Here is an 18,318-nt window from a genome sequence, read left to right on the forward strand (position 1 = left end):
TTGCTTGACCCCCTTTCTGAGCTCTTGTGCAGAACTCCCTCTTTCCTTCTCTCTCTCTCCAGGTCACCCTAATTTGCCTCACTTCCGCAGAAGCTTTTTTTCCCCATTTGACTTTCATGGCCCACTTCAACTGTGAGCTCAAATTTACTGCAAGCCCATTCAACTCTAGTATTTTGTAAGTGAGTGGATTTGTGCACAGAGAGTGTCTCACAGACTTCAGTGACCCTTACAGTACCTAACACGTGCTGGGGACATTATTGGTGCTCAGTAAGCTTGGTGCTAAGATATCATAGGTGTTCAATAAAACCCTTCTTTTATCTACCAATGATGCTGAAGTGCTCAACTGAGGTAAATTACCCCATGGATTCAATCCAAAGAATACTTTTGTATTAATTATCAAGCTACTTAAAGCAAGAATGTTTTCTGGCCTTAATTACTTGGACTATTATTTTAATTGTCACTTCTCAATTAAAGACTCCACCATATGCTTGCAAAACACAGAGCTGAATCTTCATAAACAAGGCATAGTTAACAAAATATTCTCCAAGGTTAGTTCTCAGCATCCTAAAAGGAATCATTCACGTAATTACACATATAACTCTTAGGCTTCCAAATTTTGGGTTAGGTAGCTTTCCCTAGGAATGCTCAAGATATTCTGTTTTGAAAAATCTGCATAATTACCTCAATCCTTCCTTCCCATCCTATTGTCAGAGATATCCAAGGCAGTGTTTAGGGGTTAAATGTTTCCAAATAGCAAATCTGTTACTTTCCAGAAAATAATTAAAAAACAACCACCAATAACACCCCCCCCCCCAACAAAAAAGCCGTGCGACCAAAAGAATGTAAAATGTTTCCGTCGTGGGGGTGGGGGTGGGAGGATCTATTTTAAATTTACAACTGCTTAAAAAAAGACACTTCGAGAACCCCCAAATTGAGGAATGTGTATAAAAGACTGGCAGAAAGCCTTGGAGAGCTCCCGCGTGGCCCCGCCCTCCAAACCCGCGTTCTTAAAACTCATTTCTTTCAGCCTGCAAAACGCAGCCTTGCCCCCAAATCATACCATTTAAAAAGCCCCCACCCGCGAGGAAACATTAATCTACTTTGCAAACATGCGTTCCAGTCTATGCTTTACTGTTTTTTTTTCAACTCCTTTCCTCCCCACCCCCACTTTTTTTTTTTTTTTTTTTTGTACCTTGAGACAAATGTTTTTTTCCCCCAGAGTTGAAAGCTGTCCAAAAACAGGACCACACACGCCGCCGCCTCCGCAGGCCCGCGCTACGCCCGCCCCCCACCCTCCGCGGCGCGGCGGCCACGGCCGCCGGGGGCGCGCGCACTCCCTCCAGCCGGAGGGGTGGCCTCTCTCTGCCCCCCCCTTCTTTCTCTTTGGACGTGGTGGGTGGGGGTGGGGGAGGGAAGGACGCCGAGGAAGAGAGCCAGGAGCCGAGAGGCCTTCCTCCGACCGCGTCTCCGGCGCGGCGGAGGCGAGCAGCGGCGGCGGCAGGCCCCAGGGGTCCCCGGCCGCGCGGAGTGGTCCGTCCCGCGGAGGGGCCTGGCGCCCCCGCCGGCCCGCCCTCGCCACTCTCTCCCACAACACCTAGCAAAGCGCAGCGCCCCGAGTAGATTACAGCGCGGCCTTTGTCGGGCGGGCCTGGCTCCCAGCCAGGCGCCCAAACAATAAACAATTCCCCCTGGTGCGGGCAGGGGGTTCTCGCTCGCCACAGAAAGGCTCTAGGTGTACGCTGGCAAATATCTTTATCAGTTGGAAGGAGGACGGGAAGGGGGCCTGGGCTGGGGGACGAGAGGGCGCTGCGGCGGGCGCTAGGTCTCTTACCTTCCACCCACAGCTCTTCCACGTTGGTCTCGAGATTAGCTGCCTTTAATCCCACAGCGAAGGCCCCAAATATGAGGAGGCCCACAACCAAGAACTTGCCGCAGTTTTTTTGAATGTAACAACCCAGTTTAAACAAGAGTCTCTGAAACTTCGCTCTCAGCCACAGCGGCGCTTTCCGGCCAGTAGCTTTCCCCTGAGGATGAAGCAGAAGGGAGGAGTGAGCGCCGGGGAGTCGCGGCCCGCGCGCCCACGCCGGCTTGCGCGCACCCGCCCGCGGATCCCGCGACATCCGTGGGTGGGGGGTGCCCTCGGGACTGGAACCCAGGCTGGCCCCGGGTAAGGCGAGCGGCGTGGGGGGCGCCTGGACATAAATCAAAGTGGGGCTGCAGCGTGGGAGCTGCACCTTGGCGACAGCAGGGACAACCCCCCGCTCGACCCGCGCAACATCCCCGAAGGTGTCTTGGGGGCGTTGGGGAGAAGGGCTGCAAGAACAGGGGGAAGGGAAGCCGAGGCAGAGAGGAGAGAAATCACTCATCACAGGCAATATTCACCCCGGAGCCGGGAAGGGAGGGGCTGCTCAATGTCTGCGATGGAGCCCACCATTTAAGAACCAGGAAGCCAAGGGTCCCTTCCCCGCAAGTCAAGCCCCATCTTTTACCCCTCTCGGGGTGCCCCGGCAGGGATGGGGGCTGGGGGACGAGCGCGCTCTGGGAACAATGTATTGCGGGCTCCCCGAGCCTGACCCCCGCCCCGCGTGGTAGTAAGTGGGGATCCACGTGGTGAGCGCGGCCGCCGGAGCTCACTCGCGACGCATTTCCATAGCGTTGGGAGACGCTGTGTGAGCTGAATTAGGAAGTGGGGCAGCCATCTGCAACTTACGACAACATTTGTGATCGGAAGAGGGCAGCCACATGGATCTTTCCCTCCTCTCCCTTCCCATCTGGTTAAACGTAAAAAGTAGCCAAGTGCACAGGGTAAGGGCCCAGGCCGGCGCAGGCGGGGGTCCTGGCTGGGCGCTGGCTGCTCCCGGCGGCGGCGTTTCCCCGGCGCTGGCCGCTGCCCCGGCGGGCCCCCGTCTGGGTGCTCGCCTTCCCTGGATTCCACACATTTCAGCGAGCCTCGTAAACACAATGAACCCGGCCGCTTGGCAGACAAGTACCGCGGATTTAAGGTGGCAATTTGTTTACAACTTTCCCTTTCCCCTCAGGCTCTGAGAAGAGGTGGCTCAAAAACTAAAAAGGAAGAGGGGAGATGCCCTCTTCCAAGGATAATTTTTAAGAGGGTAGAGATCTCATGTTCAACAAAAGCAAAACCGGCTGCCAAAAGAGGAAACCACCTTTATTTCGGCTCCCTCCCCCCCCCCTTCCTCTCTCCGCCTCTCTCCACTCCGCCTCCCCCTCCAAGATGTTAAGAAATGTGGCAGCATTACAGGGGTTTAGGTTGCAAATAGGGGCAGGGGCGCGGGAGCAGGGGGCTACGGGGCTGGGGGCACTGGGCTGTGCCGCGCTGAGGCCGCCCTCGAGGTGGTCCTCTGTGGACCGCTTTCCAGTGCTCCGGAAAAGGCTTGCCGGGGAGGGCGCGTACACACACACACACACACACACACACACACACACACACACCCTCCACCCCCTGCGGACCTCAGACAGCCCTTTCCTCCTAGGACCGGAGGGAGGGTTTGAATTTTTCAATCCCCACTTGTCTGCTTCTTTTCCTGGAGAGGTGTGTGTGTGTGTGTGTGTGTGTGTGTGTGGCGGGGGCGATCCCAAAGAGGAAGAGGAGGGAAGAGAGAGTGGGAGGAGAGGAGAGAGTCTGAAATGCACCTTGGAAATCTGCTCCAGAGCGAAGGCGGCGTCGCAGTAGCTGGGCCGGTGCAGATAGTCCCGGTCCAGCGCGGCGTTGCGGCGCAGCCCCCCGGTCCGTCTGCGCCTCCCGCCGCCGGCCGGCCGGCCCGGGGCCCCGCTGCAGCTGCCGCCGCCGCCGCGGTCCTGGGGCTCCGCGGCGTTACCAGCCGAGGCCATGTTGCCGCCGCCGCCGCCGCCGCCGCCGCCGCCGCCGCGGGAACCGAGGCTTCCCGGGCGGCCCGGCGCGCTGCTGCCGCCGCCGCTGCGGGCTCCCGGCGCGCCCGGGCGCTCGGCTGGCTAGGACGCTGCTGGCCGCCGGCTGTTCGGGCTGGGGTTGACAGACCTGCTGCTGCTGCTGCTGCTGTTGCCGCTGCTGCTCACACGGCGGGCGCTGCTGCCGCTGCGGCCGCAGCCGCTGCCGGGGAGTCAGACCCTGCGCCATCCATTGCCACATTGCGCGGGGGTCCCGAGGTCCCTGCGGCCGCCGCTGCCCACATCCAGTTCTCGGGAAGGCGAGAGCCGGCGCGCGGAGCCAGCCTGTCCTTCGGGCGCTCGCGCGGAGCTCCTCGCGGTCCCCAACTCCCCCTACCCGCCCCCCGCCCCGCTCCGCGACCCCTTCACTGCAGAAAGCGCCAGCAAATCCCCGCCGCTCCCGCCGGCCTCGCAGTCTCCCTCGGCGCCTCCCGGGTCGCCCGAGCGGCCGCGGAGGGTAAGCGCAGAGCCACTGCCGCAGGGTCCGTGGGTGCCCGGCGGGTCTCAGCGCTGCCGGGCCGGGGCAGCCGCCGTCGCCGCTGCTCCCGCGGCGGCTGCTGCTGGCGGTGGCGGCTCCTGAAGCTGCTGTTCGGGCTGCTCGGGCTCTGGCTGCTGGGTTCGCGGTGGCTGTTCGGTCCCGGACTCTGCTTTCTTGTGCTCCTCGCCGACCCGCTGGACCATTCTGCCCCAGTGCAGCGCGCCTCTCTCGCTCCCGGGACCTGGGGACTCCGCTCTGTGTGTGTGCAGCGGGCAGCGGCCGCAGCAGCTCCTTGATTCAATAGATGAGATGGAAGAAGAAAAAAAAGAACTCTCTCCATTTGGAGAAAGAGGAGGAGGAGGGGAGGGGGTGGAGGGGGAGAGACCGAGCGAAAGAGAAAAAGGCTGGAGCTCCCGCCCCCGGGGCTGTCAGATGGCTTGGGTTTCTGCGACGCGATTGGCTCGCGGAGGGCAGAAATTACTCAGCAAACATGACTATTATTAGCTGCTTAGCAACAGCTCACCAAAGTAGAGAGACCACCCAGGTAGGCAACCCCAGTGTGTGCATCCCCGGCTTCGGGGGGAGCCTCCGAGAGCGCCAACCTTCTCGCATGCAATACTTCCATTAAGGAATGCTCCCCCCTCCCTTTTCTTTCTTATTTCTTTTCTTTTCAACAGTGTCTTCTTTTTGTAAGACGCCTTTTGCGCGCGCACACACACTCTCTCACACACACACATCCACGAGCATTTGCCTCGCGATAGACACGGGGGGAAATGTAATATTTTTTTAAGCGCTTAAACAATTTCTGAAATTCCTCAAAGAAAACCCTTTCAGAGGCACCTTGGCCTCAAGCTGCAGCAAATACTGGGAGGTCCGGCTTGAATTCCCAGGCCTGCACCAATAATGACAGGGTGGTGGATAGTGCGCCAGTGTGTGCCAGATTTTTTTTTTTTTTTTCTCCTCTCTTTTCTTTTCTAACTAAAGAGAAGACTTAGGCTCTCGCAGGGAACAACGCCTCGCATTAAGATAAACAAAATGGAAAGTTAAAGAGGAAAGTAAGGACGTTGGGGAAAGCCACCCTTTCTTAAAATCCTCCCCCCCACCCCACACCAAAACCCACGGCAGCACAGTCGCCGTTTGAAGGAGTCAGTGTTTTAAAAACGTGGAATCCAGACACCGAAGTAGTCTTGTGGAGGCAGAGGCGTTTTTATTTGAATCTTTAATATGACATATGCAAAAGAGAAACAACAGAATCTTTTTAACAATCCGGAGCAACGGAACTGTTTCCTTAAGAGAAAAAAGTTTTCCTATTTGGGGTTCGTTTGGACGCCCCCCTTTTATTACTCATGTGCCTTTGTTTACTTAAAGTCTGTTTTTAAAGTTTTATTATTTTTTTCAAAAATTGGTACGCATCCTGTTATATTTAATAATAGCGTGACGTTGGGGAGAATAAAGGCTTTGATGTTGGATTCATTCGAAACAAATTGTGCGCTGATTGCGAGGACTTGTCAGGACACTGCGGCCAGTGTCACCGAGACATCCCGGGGATTCGCTTCCCGTTGGGGAGGAAAACACGCGACCCTCTGAAGTAGATCCTGGGGCCATAGACAAATTAAACTATCTACACAGTTCCGCTTTTTATTGAAAAATAGAATTTTTGAGGAGTGTAATTTGTTTTTCTTAAGTTTGCAAGTTATTAAATTCCTCCCTGAGATAGGGCCAGACCCCGCAAATTCGATTCTGCTTCCTTTTAGTATTTTTCTTTTTTAAAAACGTGGTTGAACTGCAGAGGGGGACCCCGCGGCAGCTAGAAGCCGACCGCAGCAGTGAATTGGAGCAGTGTGGCTTTAAGATGCACACGGTGTGTGTTCATTGAAAAAAAAGAAGAAAGAAAGGAGAGGAAAGGAAAGAAAGAAACCCAGATGGAGGGAAAGGGGGAGGAGCAGGGAGAAGGCGGAGCCCATGCGGCCACGTGACTCAGGGCCGGGCCAGCGCGGCGCGCACTCGGCTGCCGGGAGGCCTAGGCGCGCGCGTGCCTCCGCCTGCGCGCGCACCCGAGCTCCGGGACTCCCCGCGCGGCCCAGGCGGAGCAGGTAGGGAAGTCGGTGCGCTTGGCTCGAGCCGGGCGGACTCCAAGTCTCCAGCGCGGCCTCCCGGGAGCCCAGACGAGGCTAGCACCCCGCCGGCGCTGACGGACGTGCCGAACGCACCGTAGTACATTCCTGAAGGCGGTCCGGCCCCCTTACGTTGCCCAATGTCCGCGCGGCCTCCCTGCAGCCGGCCAATGGCCGAGCGCACGGGTTCCCTTCCCATTCAGCTGCCGGGCGTCCGCGGCCCCTGCCCGAAGGGGACTGCAGCGGGGCGCGCCGGCCACCCGGGCGGCCCACGCGGTTCCTGCGGGGGGCTTGTCGGCAGCCCTCCCCGCTCTCTTCCTTCCTCTTTGGCGGTTTCCCCCTCCCTCCTTTCCCTTTTCCTTTCTTTTTCCTCTTTCACGTGAACCCTTTCTCCTCCCTACCCAGCCTCCCCACCTTCCTTCTAGCTTTTTCTCCGTCTTGGTGTCAGTGGGAGGCCCTGTCTCCTGAATCCCAAACCGGCGGAACGTGTGGGGGACCCTGGGCGGAATAGGGTGGCTCGTAGAATAGAGACAAAGACAGTAAAAGTGTCTTGAGGATGTTTTCGAGATCAACAGGAGGACCGGAGCACTCGGCTAGCGCGGAAATTCAAAACTCAAAACTCTGAAGGAGCACGTGATTTTGTGCGCAGCTCTGGGAGGGCTGCTAAAATCCAGAAGGGAAGGCAAGCACCGTGCAATTAAAATGACACTACCTTAAAATATAATATCAAAGGAAGATTGGGCTCGACACATAGCAAGTTTAATCTTGAAGCGATATCCTGATCTTTATTCTGTTTGATAAAGAACATAAAGCAGGAAAGGTGATTCATTCTACCTTTTTTTACTGACTGGTTCTGCAGACGTTTCAAGTCAAACTCTTAAGTGCTTGCCGCTGGAAATTATTTTTCAGAGAATTGGGGGTTGTGCCCCTAGTTTTACATGTCAGTCTTTTGATATTTGAGTCGTGCTGTATGTATGTAGCAAGGTAATCATGTAGCCATAGGTTGCTATTGCTATGTTTGTCTTTTCACATTCCTTTACAGCGTTTGAGACCAGAACATTAGTTGTGCCTCCTAATCTTTTATTTATAGCAATTTTAGTATAGCCACTTGGATTATGGAATTCTAAACTGAAATTATAGGCTATGTACACATCATGGTTACTTATTACTCTCTGCACGCAGCTGCATATCCTCTCGTTCTGACTGCTTCTACATGTGCACCATTTCAATGGTAAAGCCTCTTCCACTCGGGCTCATTTCCCTCAGTTTGACTTAATTCCTAAACGTTTTGAACATTGATCTCCCGGGTTTTCAGCGCCCTCAGCCTCCTCACCCGCTGTTTGATAGGTTAACTTTTCAGCATCTCAGACAATAGTCCAGGCCTGTAAATTCTACCCATCGGTTCCAGGACGCAGTCCCCAGCCTGGGCTCTAACAAGCGCTATCTTAATCTCCCCACCCCCACCCGCCGCTTCCCCTGTGGTCTGCTTTTTTCATACACAGAGATGAATTACTTTGAGGATCTAATTGGCCTTGTTTCTGTAACGTTTTAAGAAAGGGAAGAGGAGCCAGTGTAAAAGCCTGCTCGACTTGGGTGGTCAGGGCTGAGGCTGCCCCCAATTTGCCTCATTGCTGATGCATGCGAGTGCGACATTCCCAGCGATAATGTTGTTCCTAATCAATCTGCCCTTATTTACATTTGTAAGCGTTGTCGGCTTTAATATGCATGCCCTGTGCAGGGGACTGCTGTGCCACACCGGGTTTGTTAACTTCAACTAGCCATAAGGATTCTCCAGACCTGAAATGAGGCTGGCTGAAGCAGCCAGGCCTGGGAAGGTGTCTGCTAGGAAGACAGTCCCTTTTGGCCTTTCTGCAGGGTGGCTCCCCTCCTGAGAGTTACCAGATAAGTGAGAGCTTGGGGCCTTTTCAACCAGCAGGAGTTGCTGGCCTTCTTTGGAGCAACAGTTGAGTGCTGTCTTTCCCCTTTCCAAGTAAAGGGGGAATGTATCGTCTCTATCAATTGTCATTTGGGTCTCCCCATCATTATCCAAAACTTCATAGGAGTCTGTAGTTTTCAAACAGATATTCTTAAACTTTTAAAATCTGAATCCTTCATATATTTTCCCTTCTCCATTCCAATACTTCAAATATCCATGGCCACACCACACACATCTCAAAATTGACATCCAATTATCCAAGTGATAACACTGGGAAATGAAATCTCTGCCCTTTGTATCTGGACATTGCAATGATAAGCAATTGTGGACTTGGCTGAGTAATGAGAAACCATAGTGAGATTTGACTTTTCACTGGTTACTCAGATGAGACTAAATGGGTCTTTAAAATCTAGTGTGATTTAGCTAGTTTTTGCAGAGTAGAAATGAATAAAGGGGTAAATGTATTCCAGTCAATTGATCTCTGGGCCATGTTATAATTTTGCCTGAGTTTAATATTCTTTTCAAATGCAAAGAAGTGCAAGTATTATATTAAGTCCCACAGTATGCCTGTTGAGAGACTGGGATGGGGAGAGGAACTGGGGATTTGATGTAATGTCTGTTTCTGGGTGGGGAGCCCAGGGTGCAAGATGTGAGTGATGGGCCAGAGCCTGAACAGTTCAAAGCAGGTACCTTGGATAACTAGTCTATTCTATTCGAGCAAGTATGCCACCATCCACCACATTATCTTGGCTCCCTAAGAATGCCTTATTATTTTCTCATTGGCAGCTTTTGTATTTATTTAAAAGGTGATGGTAGAAAATGAGTCTAAAAGGTTTCAGGGGTGGGAGTGAAAAAAAAAGACTCAGCAGCCACAGAATGTGAAACCCCTAAGTATGACTCCCCTCCCCTTCCCCTTCTACCTTCTGTTTCCTCCCCTATTCCCCCCTCCCCAGGACTGGAGGAAAGGGAACAGCTCTAGCCAACTTGTCAAAATAATGCTGCTAATTACCCCTGATCTCCTTTAATGGGAAGCTGCTCCCAATTCCACAAAGGAGTAAATGAGGGGTCTACAGCACAAACCCAGGAACACTGGCATTTTTTGAGTCTGTAGTGAGCCTGGGGTGGGGTGGCAGAGGGGAGATATCCTGAGAAGATCCCAGAAATCTCCACATTTATTACTCCAGGTTCAAATACTAGTTTGAAAAGGGGAATTAGACTTTATGCAGCAGAGAAAATGTCCAGAGCCTACAATGAACTTGAAAGAAAACACAGCATTGATCCTTGTATTGATTCCCCCCTTCTCAAGTATCTTCTTACCCACATTGCTCCAGTGGATAGAGATGTATTCTGGAAAGACCCAGACTTTGAACATTTTTTCCTCCATCTCTCTCTTGCCTCATCTCTATCTCCCCATCTAATATATCTGTATCAAGCTTTGCATTTGGCAGAAGGCACACCATTCATTTCAGTGATCTCTGCCATTGGGTCTTGCATGAAAAAGAAGCTGAGCAACATGATCCCTTTGACCCACTGCTGGAGCAACAAATTTATTAGAGATATAGGCATGAGAAATGAAAGGGAAGTAAAACAATTCCAGCTTATTGTGTGTCTTTCTTTCATACTGCTAATCCGGTTTACACATCACGCCTACATGTCTCAATAGGGCTTTATACACTGTGGCAGAGGCGGGAGAAAATAAAAGGTGTGTGTGTGTGTGTGTGTGTGTGTGTGTGTGGTGTGTATGTGTGTTTGTGTGTGTGTGTGAGAGAGAGAGAGAGGAATGAGGATAAAAACAGGGAAGACAGATATTTTAATCCATATTGTTTTGCTATCTGTAGAAAGTTGAAGACAATTTGTAAAAACAGCCTCCCCCCCCCCCCCCCCCCCGCCCAAATCATTCCAAATGGTGTGAACTCCTATTCAAATAGCTTGTTAGATTAGGACTAGATTATAACCAGAAATTAGATACACTTCTCACAGTGAGTTTGAAATGAAGCTAATACCCCAAATTGAGAATGGGTCTATTGGTGTCCACCTTGATTCAACATTTTAATATAAAAAGGACTTGGACTCAAAGGCATTTTACAGCCTTGTGGAAGGAAGCTGGGTGACAACTGGAACACACACAAACTCTCAATTGAAAGCCCCTTGTTTTACAACATGGGTGCACAATGCACCTGAGGCAACAATTTATCCTGAGGTACCACCCAGAAATAATAAGTTACAGTAACAAAGGATGACACCAAAAAGCATTGTCTTTCTTTGTGGAGGCAATTAATTGCATGTTGAACTACTGGAGGAAAAACAAAACAAAAACGGAACACACACAGAATGCAATAGTCCTGAAAAAGCACTATTGTATTTCAAGACCTCAGTTACACAATTATTAAAATTTAGAGCCACCCATTGTGGGTCTTTATTTCTGTCTAGTCCTTTTAGATTTCCCCTCCCCGGGGAGGATAAAAGCGGAAGAAAGTAGTCTTCTCTCCCAGGTCTAGGAAAAGATTGGTCTCTGGGTGTCTTCCATAGACAACAATCCATATGGTTCTTCTTAGGTGTTGTAAATTGACATCTGAAAACTTTGGACTGATTGCTCATCCACACACTAGGAGTCATTTTTAGCATGAACTTAAATACCTGGAGGCATAGCACATGTCATCCCAGAGGTACAGTCTCTGGAGGTCCTGTGGGCCCAGTGTGGCATCGGGTCTAAAGGGGTTTGAATCAGCCCACCCCACTTCAGGACTCCCCTGAGGCCACACTCAGCACCCGGCTAGCCGGCGACCTCTCTAATGGGTGGCAGGCACCAGAACGCCCGATTCCGTGGGCGCAAGAGTCAACACGTACCTCTCTCCCACCCGTGCCCCCTTCCTGAACTCAGAAAAGCACCTCTGGCCCTTTTTCCCACCTACGGCGGAAGGAGGGGGGAATGTGTGAGCTCCGGGCTTTTAAGGTGCTTCTCTCCTAGCCCAGGGTGTCGCACTCCAGGCGTCCGGGTGTGGGTGCGGGAGCGTGCGCCCGTGCCCTCCAGCAGGTCTCCACCAGCGCCTCCGAGACGAGAGGACTAGGTCCGGTGCGCGCGCTCCCGGCCCGCACCCTCCCCCCGGCGCTGTCACTCTCCGCACCAGCCCTTCCGACCCAGCTCTGCCTCAGCTGGCGAGTCGGGAGCCACCAGCAGGCTGCGGAGCGGAAGCCAAGGTGGCGACCCTTTCAAGCGTGAAAATGGGATCCCAGGCGACCCCCTCCGTGAGAACTCCCCCCGGAGCCGTTCCCCGGCCGGGCCCGCCGCCGCCGTCGGCCCCCGCCCCGCTCCGCGGGGCCGGCCTCGGGGGGCGGGGGCCCGGAGCGAGCGAGCGAGCGTGGAGACGCGGGCCGGCGCTCCCGCGCCCCGGCGGCGCAGCCCACCCAGCCCCGCGGCCCCGGCGCGCCGCACCCCCCCCCCCTTCCCGCCCGGCGCCCGGCCCTCTGTCCGCCGCGCGGGGCGCCCGGCCCCGCAACCCCGCGGCCCCGGGGGTGCACGCGGCGCGAGGGCAAGGCGGCGGTGGCGGCGGCGGCCGCGCCGGCTGCACTCACCATAGCCGGCCGTCAAGCCCTGCCCGGAGCGCGGGTGCCGATGGCGCGGACGCTGGGCTTGGATTTCACATCAATTCCTTTTTTCCCCTCGCCCCCCTTTCCTGGTCCTCCGCTCCTCCGTCTTCTCTCCGTCTTCCCTCGTCTCCCCCTAGCCTTGTCGCTGCGGGTCTCTTTGTCTTCCCTGTCGTCTTTTTCTTCGTCTTCGTCTTCGTCTTCTCCTCCTCCTCCTTCTTTACAAAAGGAACGGAAAGTGTAAAAACCCCGGCGCGCTGGGCCGCTGGAGGCTTTCGGCGGAGTGCAGCGCGGACTCACAATTACAAGCCTGTTTCTATTAAGCAGTTCCATGGCCCTCGGCGTGGGTGGTCTGCCGCGCCATAGGCAGGACCTGTCAGGGTCACGTGACAGATCCGAAAACTTTACCCCTTTACAATAAACTCAAGGAAAGCAAAGTAAACTCGAGGAACGTGCTATCAGCACAGCCCTCCTGGGTAAACAGGCGCTCCCCTCCCCGCCTTCCTGGGAGGCGCCCAGCCGCGCGAGCTCCTGCGAGCCCCGGCCGCCCCCTCCCCGCCCCCCGCGGCCCTGTCTGCGGGGGGCCGCTGGGCGGGGGGTCTCGGCTCGCCACCTCGCCTTCCCCACCCCACCTTGTGCTCCGTCCCCACCCCCACCTTATTTGCTAACTTTTAGCCACTTGCCCGAACCCGGGGGCGGGGGTTGCTAGGGGAGCGGGGAAGCTCACTGCAGCATCCCCAGCGCTCCGGGAAGTGCGGGGTGCCCAGAGCGCGGCCGAACACCACCACCTTGCCTGTCCTCAATTCTCAAAGCCCTTTCCTGCTCGCATTCCCACGGAAGCCCTGAGAAGCTGGGATCATTCTGGTTGACAGGCCCACAGGCTGACAGGGAGGCAGAGAGCCAGGGAAGCCGGGCAGATAACAAGAGCCTCCCTTGGGGAAATGTTCAGTGCACCAAGATGTATGTAGATTCGCGTCGTTTCTGTCCGAGGTCCCTGGGAAGCTGCTGCTTCTGAAGAGCCCAAGGTGGAGTCCCTCGGAAACCAAGATTGGTAGCTGGCTGAGGAATTACTAATTGATATTTGCTTTTTTTCCCTTCCAATTACTGTGGTTTTTGGGGTATGCCACCCAAATGCTCCCACCCACGCTGCTTTCCCAAACGAGGCAAGCTTGGGTGATGGGGTTAGACGGAAGTGCCTCCATGCGGAAGGGCTCTCAGCCTCTTGCCCTAAATGGAAAGTCCTATTCCGGAGAGACCCTGCTACAGTGTTTAACATTTCATCTGCTCAAACCTGCAGGCTACACTTGTGTTTCACACACAGATGAAAGGTGCTATTTTAAATGGTCCACATTATGAATATAGATGAATTACAGATGAGGGGGAGGGTAAGATAATTTCTTGAAAATATAAAGAGTTAACTAGCTGCCCTTTAGGTAAAACCAGCCTTTTCTCACATCATTCTGGGCTGACAGTGTGATTAGGGAGGTGTGTGTGTGTGTGTGTGTGTGTGTGTGTGTGTGTGTGGTGTTATTTAAAAAAAAAAAAGCATACAACCAACCTAAGAGTCACAGTTTGTCTCCTTGTCCCAAAGATGATATTCCATTCTTTAACAGGGTTATTTGAGTTTCCAGAGTGCTTATGTTTGAGACGCACTAGGTAATTAAGCATTGGAATGCTGGGCAGCCCTGTGAATTAGGCTGGTCCAGAAAGTCACTTCATACCAATGGACTTAAGTAAAAAATGGTCTTAAATAGATATTATCCATTTATCCAAGCTGAGCAGGAATCCCAAGAGTCATAATAATTGGAAAAACAAACCCACCAACGTTTCACTCGGAAACACTACATTTTGGTGTCATATCAAAAGACTCTATTCAGAACCTCCTATAAACTTGGGTGGGGTGAGGAAGAGGAAGATATAAATACGTCTCCAAATAGAGTAGTCTAGAATTTGAAAGAGAAAGGGGGGGGGGGAATAAGAAAAAAGAGAAACAGCTTAGCAAAGGATATTTAAAAGGTCCACAATATAAAGTCACTAGGTATGCTAATTTTGCAGAGAAATTCCAGCAGACCTTGTGAAGTTTGCCTTTCCTCATTAAAATGAGCCCCTCTCCCCACCCTCAGCAAGCACACTTGGCCACATGATCCTTGAGCATGTGGCCAAGGCTGATAATCAGGGGTGGATCCACATTTTGTGGGGTCTGAGCTTATGCAGTGTGGGATGGGGGTGCTTCTTTAGGGACTCAAAATTACAAACACAAAAAAACAGTCCTTGGCTTTGGACGGGGTCTGTGCAGGGAAGAGCCCTGAAGCTGCCTGAGCCTCCTGTCCCCCTTTATAGTGCAGAACAGGGAGATTACAGAGCTACCCAGATTTTGTGGTCTTACATCCATTAGTTAATACTGAATGTGTTCATATTATGTTCTATTTCAGTCAAATGCTTTATAATTGGAGCAAAGACAGTTTGAGTGTAAATAGTTCGAATTGGCCAGTGGTGATGTAAAGAAACAGGGAGAGAAAGCCTGTGGTGTTGGAACCTAAAAGGTCAGCAAGGAGGGGAACTCACTGGAAATCCTTTCTCCCAAGAGCAGGAGAACTCCCTGCCGTCTTTTCCTTCCTCTGAAATCAGCCTTTGAAAATAATCTCGGTGCTGTCCCCCTCTTCCCTCTACTCCTAGATGCTAGAAATGTTAAATCATCAAGTCTGAAATATGTGTGTTCTGCAGGGCCCAGAGCCCCATATGTTGTTACCTTCTGGCATTTCTCTGAGACTCCCCACCAGGGCAGGCTCTTTGTCACCAAACAGTTGCCTCCACCCTTCTAAAGTTGTTTGTGCCCCATCCCTTCCTGCAAAACCAGCTCTAGCACTGTCCAGTCTGATAACCCACTTGGTATGGAGGTGTCAATGACTGACAAGGCTTCCAGGCAACAGAGTTCAGCTCTAGCCTGTGAGTCTGATAAGCCAATTGGCATCAAGGTGTTAATGGTTGACAAGGCTACTAGGCAATATTTTTGCAAGTTAACTTGGACTTGTGGTCCCATATCCAGAGAAGTAATTCTAAAGTTGGAGATTTGAGGGCATTAAGGCAGGACCAGAGGGAACATTAAGGACACATCAAAAGAGGAGATAACAGAGGGACTTCTTTAAACAGGTCTGAAACAAATCACATGGGCGTAATCAAATCTGTTGATGGGCAAGGTCATCCCTGGCTCTGCCTTTGTGACTATCTGTCGCCACTTGAGATTAAGTTGTTAACCTTGTTACTTACACACACACACACACACACACACACACACACACACACACATGTATGCACACAGACAAATTCTTTAGTTTTTAATGCTTGCATTGTAACTTTTTAAAAATTTATTAATTTTGAGAGAGAGAGAGAAGGAGAGGGGCAGGGTGAGAGGGAGAGAGAGAATCTCAAGCAGGCTCCACGCTGTCAGCGCAGAGCCCAACACAGGGCTCGATCGCACAAACTGAGATCATGACCTGAGTCCAAATCAAGAGTAGGACATTTAACTGAGCCACCCAGGTGCTCCCAGACACATTCTTCACTGTGTGTTCCCCTCTTTCCTGGCTCCCGCTAAAAGTGGGTGCCAAACATGTTCACTCAATCCCTCCCTCAGAGCAACCTCCGGCGACTGGAATGCTTCAGATGACTGATTGAGGGTTCAGAAGAAACATTTGTCCACATCTAAGAAGCTATCCACCACTCCTGCACAGTCACCTCAGGTGCAGCCATTCTTTGATCCTGGATAGACAGATCGAGCTCTCATAAAAAGCAATTTTGTTCAGTGTAGGGATCCCAGTTCTGAAATGAGCCACCCCCACCTTCTGCCTCCTTCCTGTCAGGAAGATACCCACAGCCAAGCCAACTTGAAGAGCGGGGGCTTTGAAGCCTGGAGGGGTAAGGAATATTTAAAGGTGGTTGGTTAGAATTAGGAGACTGAGTGAGCAATTGAATAGCAGTGCTGAGTATGCTGAAATAGTAAAAGGAGAATTGTTTAAACAGCAACAAGAAGTAAAACGGGATTGTAGAATAGAAGAATCCAAACAAACAGTTTAGAAACAAAAGGGGTGGGGTGAGATCTGCAAAGTGTGAAACCAAAGGCTCCAGGGGACCCCATTACTGAGTGGAGAGGCTCATGTAGGGCTCGTGTAGAGAGTCCACTTAGGACTCCTGATGACAGTCCCCTATGTACAAGACCTGCAGGGGACAAGCCTTGCCAAGGGAGAATGTGGTAAGAAATGAACTGCCAAAGGAGATTTTTAAGCTGTGGGAGGCAGGTGTGGCCAGGCTGGCTGGTGGGGAGGGTGACGGTGGTGGCTGATGGGTCAGGGCCAGGAGAAACAGCTGATTGCAATCAAGCAGGTCCAAAAAGTTACCATGAGGTTCTAATTGTACCTAGGAAGACTAAAAGAGATATTAAATGTGGTATATACAAAACAAACAAACAAACAAACAAATAGCCTCTGTCTGACACAAAGGGCTGTTTTACACAATTGGCATTATTGCTACTCAGAATTCATCATTTGTCATGACTGAGACCGGTGGGAAGAGGCACAGAACCGAAATGCATTTACCTAAGCTACGTGCTTCAAAATCTGGGGGCATGAGCCACAGTTCATTTTTCACGCTGTGAGTGAGAGAGTTTGTGTGAATCAAGGCTCCGTGTGGGTGAGCTTTTAGGGGGAAGGGTTGAGGTGTAAGGGGTGAAACGTTCTTGAGCCCTGTCACGGTGCTGTGCTCTGGGGGGCCAGTCAGCCGCAGGCGGGACTGTTGGTAGCTCTGAAGACCCCTCCTACGTATAGACAGTTCTCCTCCTTGTGTTTGTGGGGTAGACCCCTCTGAGGAACAAGGGCCTGGAGTGAAGGTACGTTCTGTTTCCCAGCAGCCCCGTGGGGAGGGCCCTGGGGCCAGTGGCACCTTCTCCTGCAACCATGACCAGTTGTTGATGGAGGCCTGTTTTGTGGGAGAAGGGAGTGGGAGCCTGGGTCTGCCTGCCCTGCCATCTGACCCCACACTTGGAGCCTTCCCATCTACACCTGTATCAGATTGCTAGGGCTGCCATAACCAAGTACCACAGACTGGGTGGCTTAAACAACAGATTTATCTTCTCGCAGTCCCAGAGGCTGGAAGTCCAATATCAAGGTCTTGTCCAGGTTGGTTTCTTTGGGGCCTTTCTCTTTGGCATCTTCTTAGGTCATCACGTAGACTTCCCTCTGTGTGTGTCTGTGCCCAAATTTCCTCTTGTGAAGACATCAGTCATATTGGATTGGGACCCACCATACGGGACCTCATTTTAATTTAATTACCTCTTTAAAGACCTTAACTCAAAACACAGTCGCATTCTGGGGTACTGGTTAGAGCTTCAACACAGGAATTTGGGGGGTATATAGTTCAGCCCCTAAAAACACCCAAACGTTGAAAGGAGCTGGCTTGGATCTGAAGGGCAAGTTCCTGCAACTATCAGAGTGGGGAACAGGGTGGACAGGACCTGGGTGCTTCTTGGCTTCTGGGGCGAGGAGGACCTGACCCACCACTTCCCAGGAACCTGTGCACACCTCCGCCAATCTGACATGGGGTGACACATTTCCGAGGAATGCTGGTGGTCTAAGAAAATGGCTTTAGGCACGCAGCAGAACTCTAATCCCCCCACAAAGAATGAGCCCTGTTAGGCTAATTATAAATCTGTCTTCTTTATTTATTGCTGCAAGTTCCTTCAGGCAGTGGTTTCTAAGGCTGGCTGCTCATCAGAATCACCTGGGGAGTTTAAAAACAGAAACGAAGAAACAAAACGAGATTCTTTGCTCCCATCCCAGAGCTATAGAATCAGAGTCTCAGCCCTGGGGAACTGACATTCTTCAAAAGAAACTCCTTAGAGAAAGTGTGGTAAAATGCTAATGGTAGGATCCAGGTTGGGTATTCACTGTAAAATCCTTCCAATTTTGCTGTATGTTTGAAGTTTTTCATATAAAATGTCAATGAGAAAATAAAAGGATACCTGGGTGATCCTGATACGCAGAAAGATTTACAAATATGTTCTTAACATTCTCGTCTCTACTGGCACTTGTCACCTTGCATTGTTGCTGTTGATTCATCAGATAACAGATTTGTGAGCTCCTGCTGCAGAGTCTTCTGTTGGGTGCTGGGAATTGGGGAATGAAAAAGCCATCTTCCTTAAAAATGCCATGAAATACTATCTCATATCCATCAGATTGGCCAAAAAGTTAAAAGTCTGCCCATATCAAGTTTAACCAAGACTGTGAGTA

General features: G+C 52.0%; 1 protein-coding gene across 6 annotated transcripts in view; it reads right to left on the reverse strand.

The window, feature by feature from the left end:
- Positions 1 to 12,142, reverse strand: part of PTCH1 (patched 1) — a 71,660-nt gene extending 59,518 nt beyond the window's left edge. For 2 of the 6 annotated variants that reach the window (XM_060609878.3, XM_060609877.3), the window contains exons 1-2: positions 3,655 to 3,975; positions 1,832 to 2,024 (exon numbers count right to left, since the gene is read on the reverse strand). In XM_060609878.3, coding sequence (XP_060465861.2) covers positions 1,832 to 2,024; positions 3,655 to 3,852 — 391 coding nt within the window. In that variant the 5' untranslated portion in view covers positions 3,853 to 3,975. Of the gene's footprint in view, positions 1 to 1,192; positions 1,309 to 1,831; positions 2,025 to 2,710; positions 2,943 to 3,654; positions 3,977 to 12,028 lie in introns of those variants that run through there. The other 4 variants (XM_060609879.3, XM_060609882.3, XM_060609883.3 and 1 more) reach the window with 4 other exon arrangements.
- Positions 12,143 to 18,318: the final 6,176 nt, after the last annotated feature.

This window comes from Panthera onca, chromosome D4, assembly GCF_046562875.1.
Source record: "Panthera onca isolate mPanOnc1 chromosome D4, mPanOnc1 haplotype 2, whole genome shotgun sequence".
Lineage (NCBI taxonomy): Eukaryota > Metazoa > Chordata > Mammalia > Carnivora > Felidae > Panthera > Panthera onca.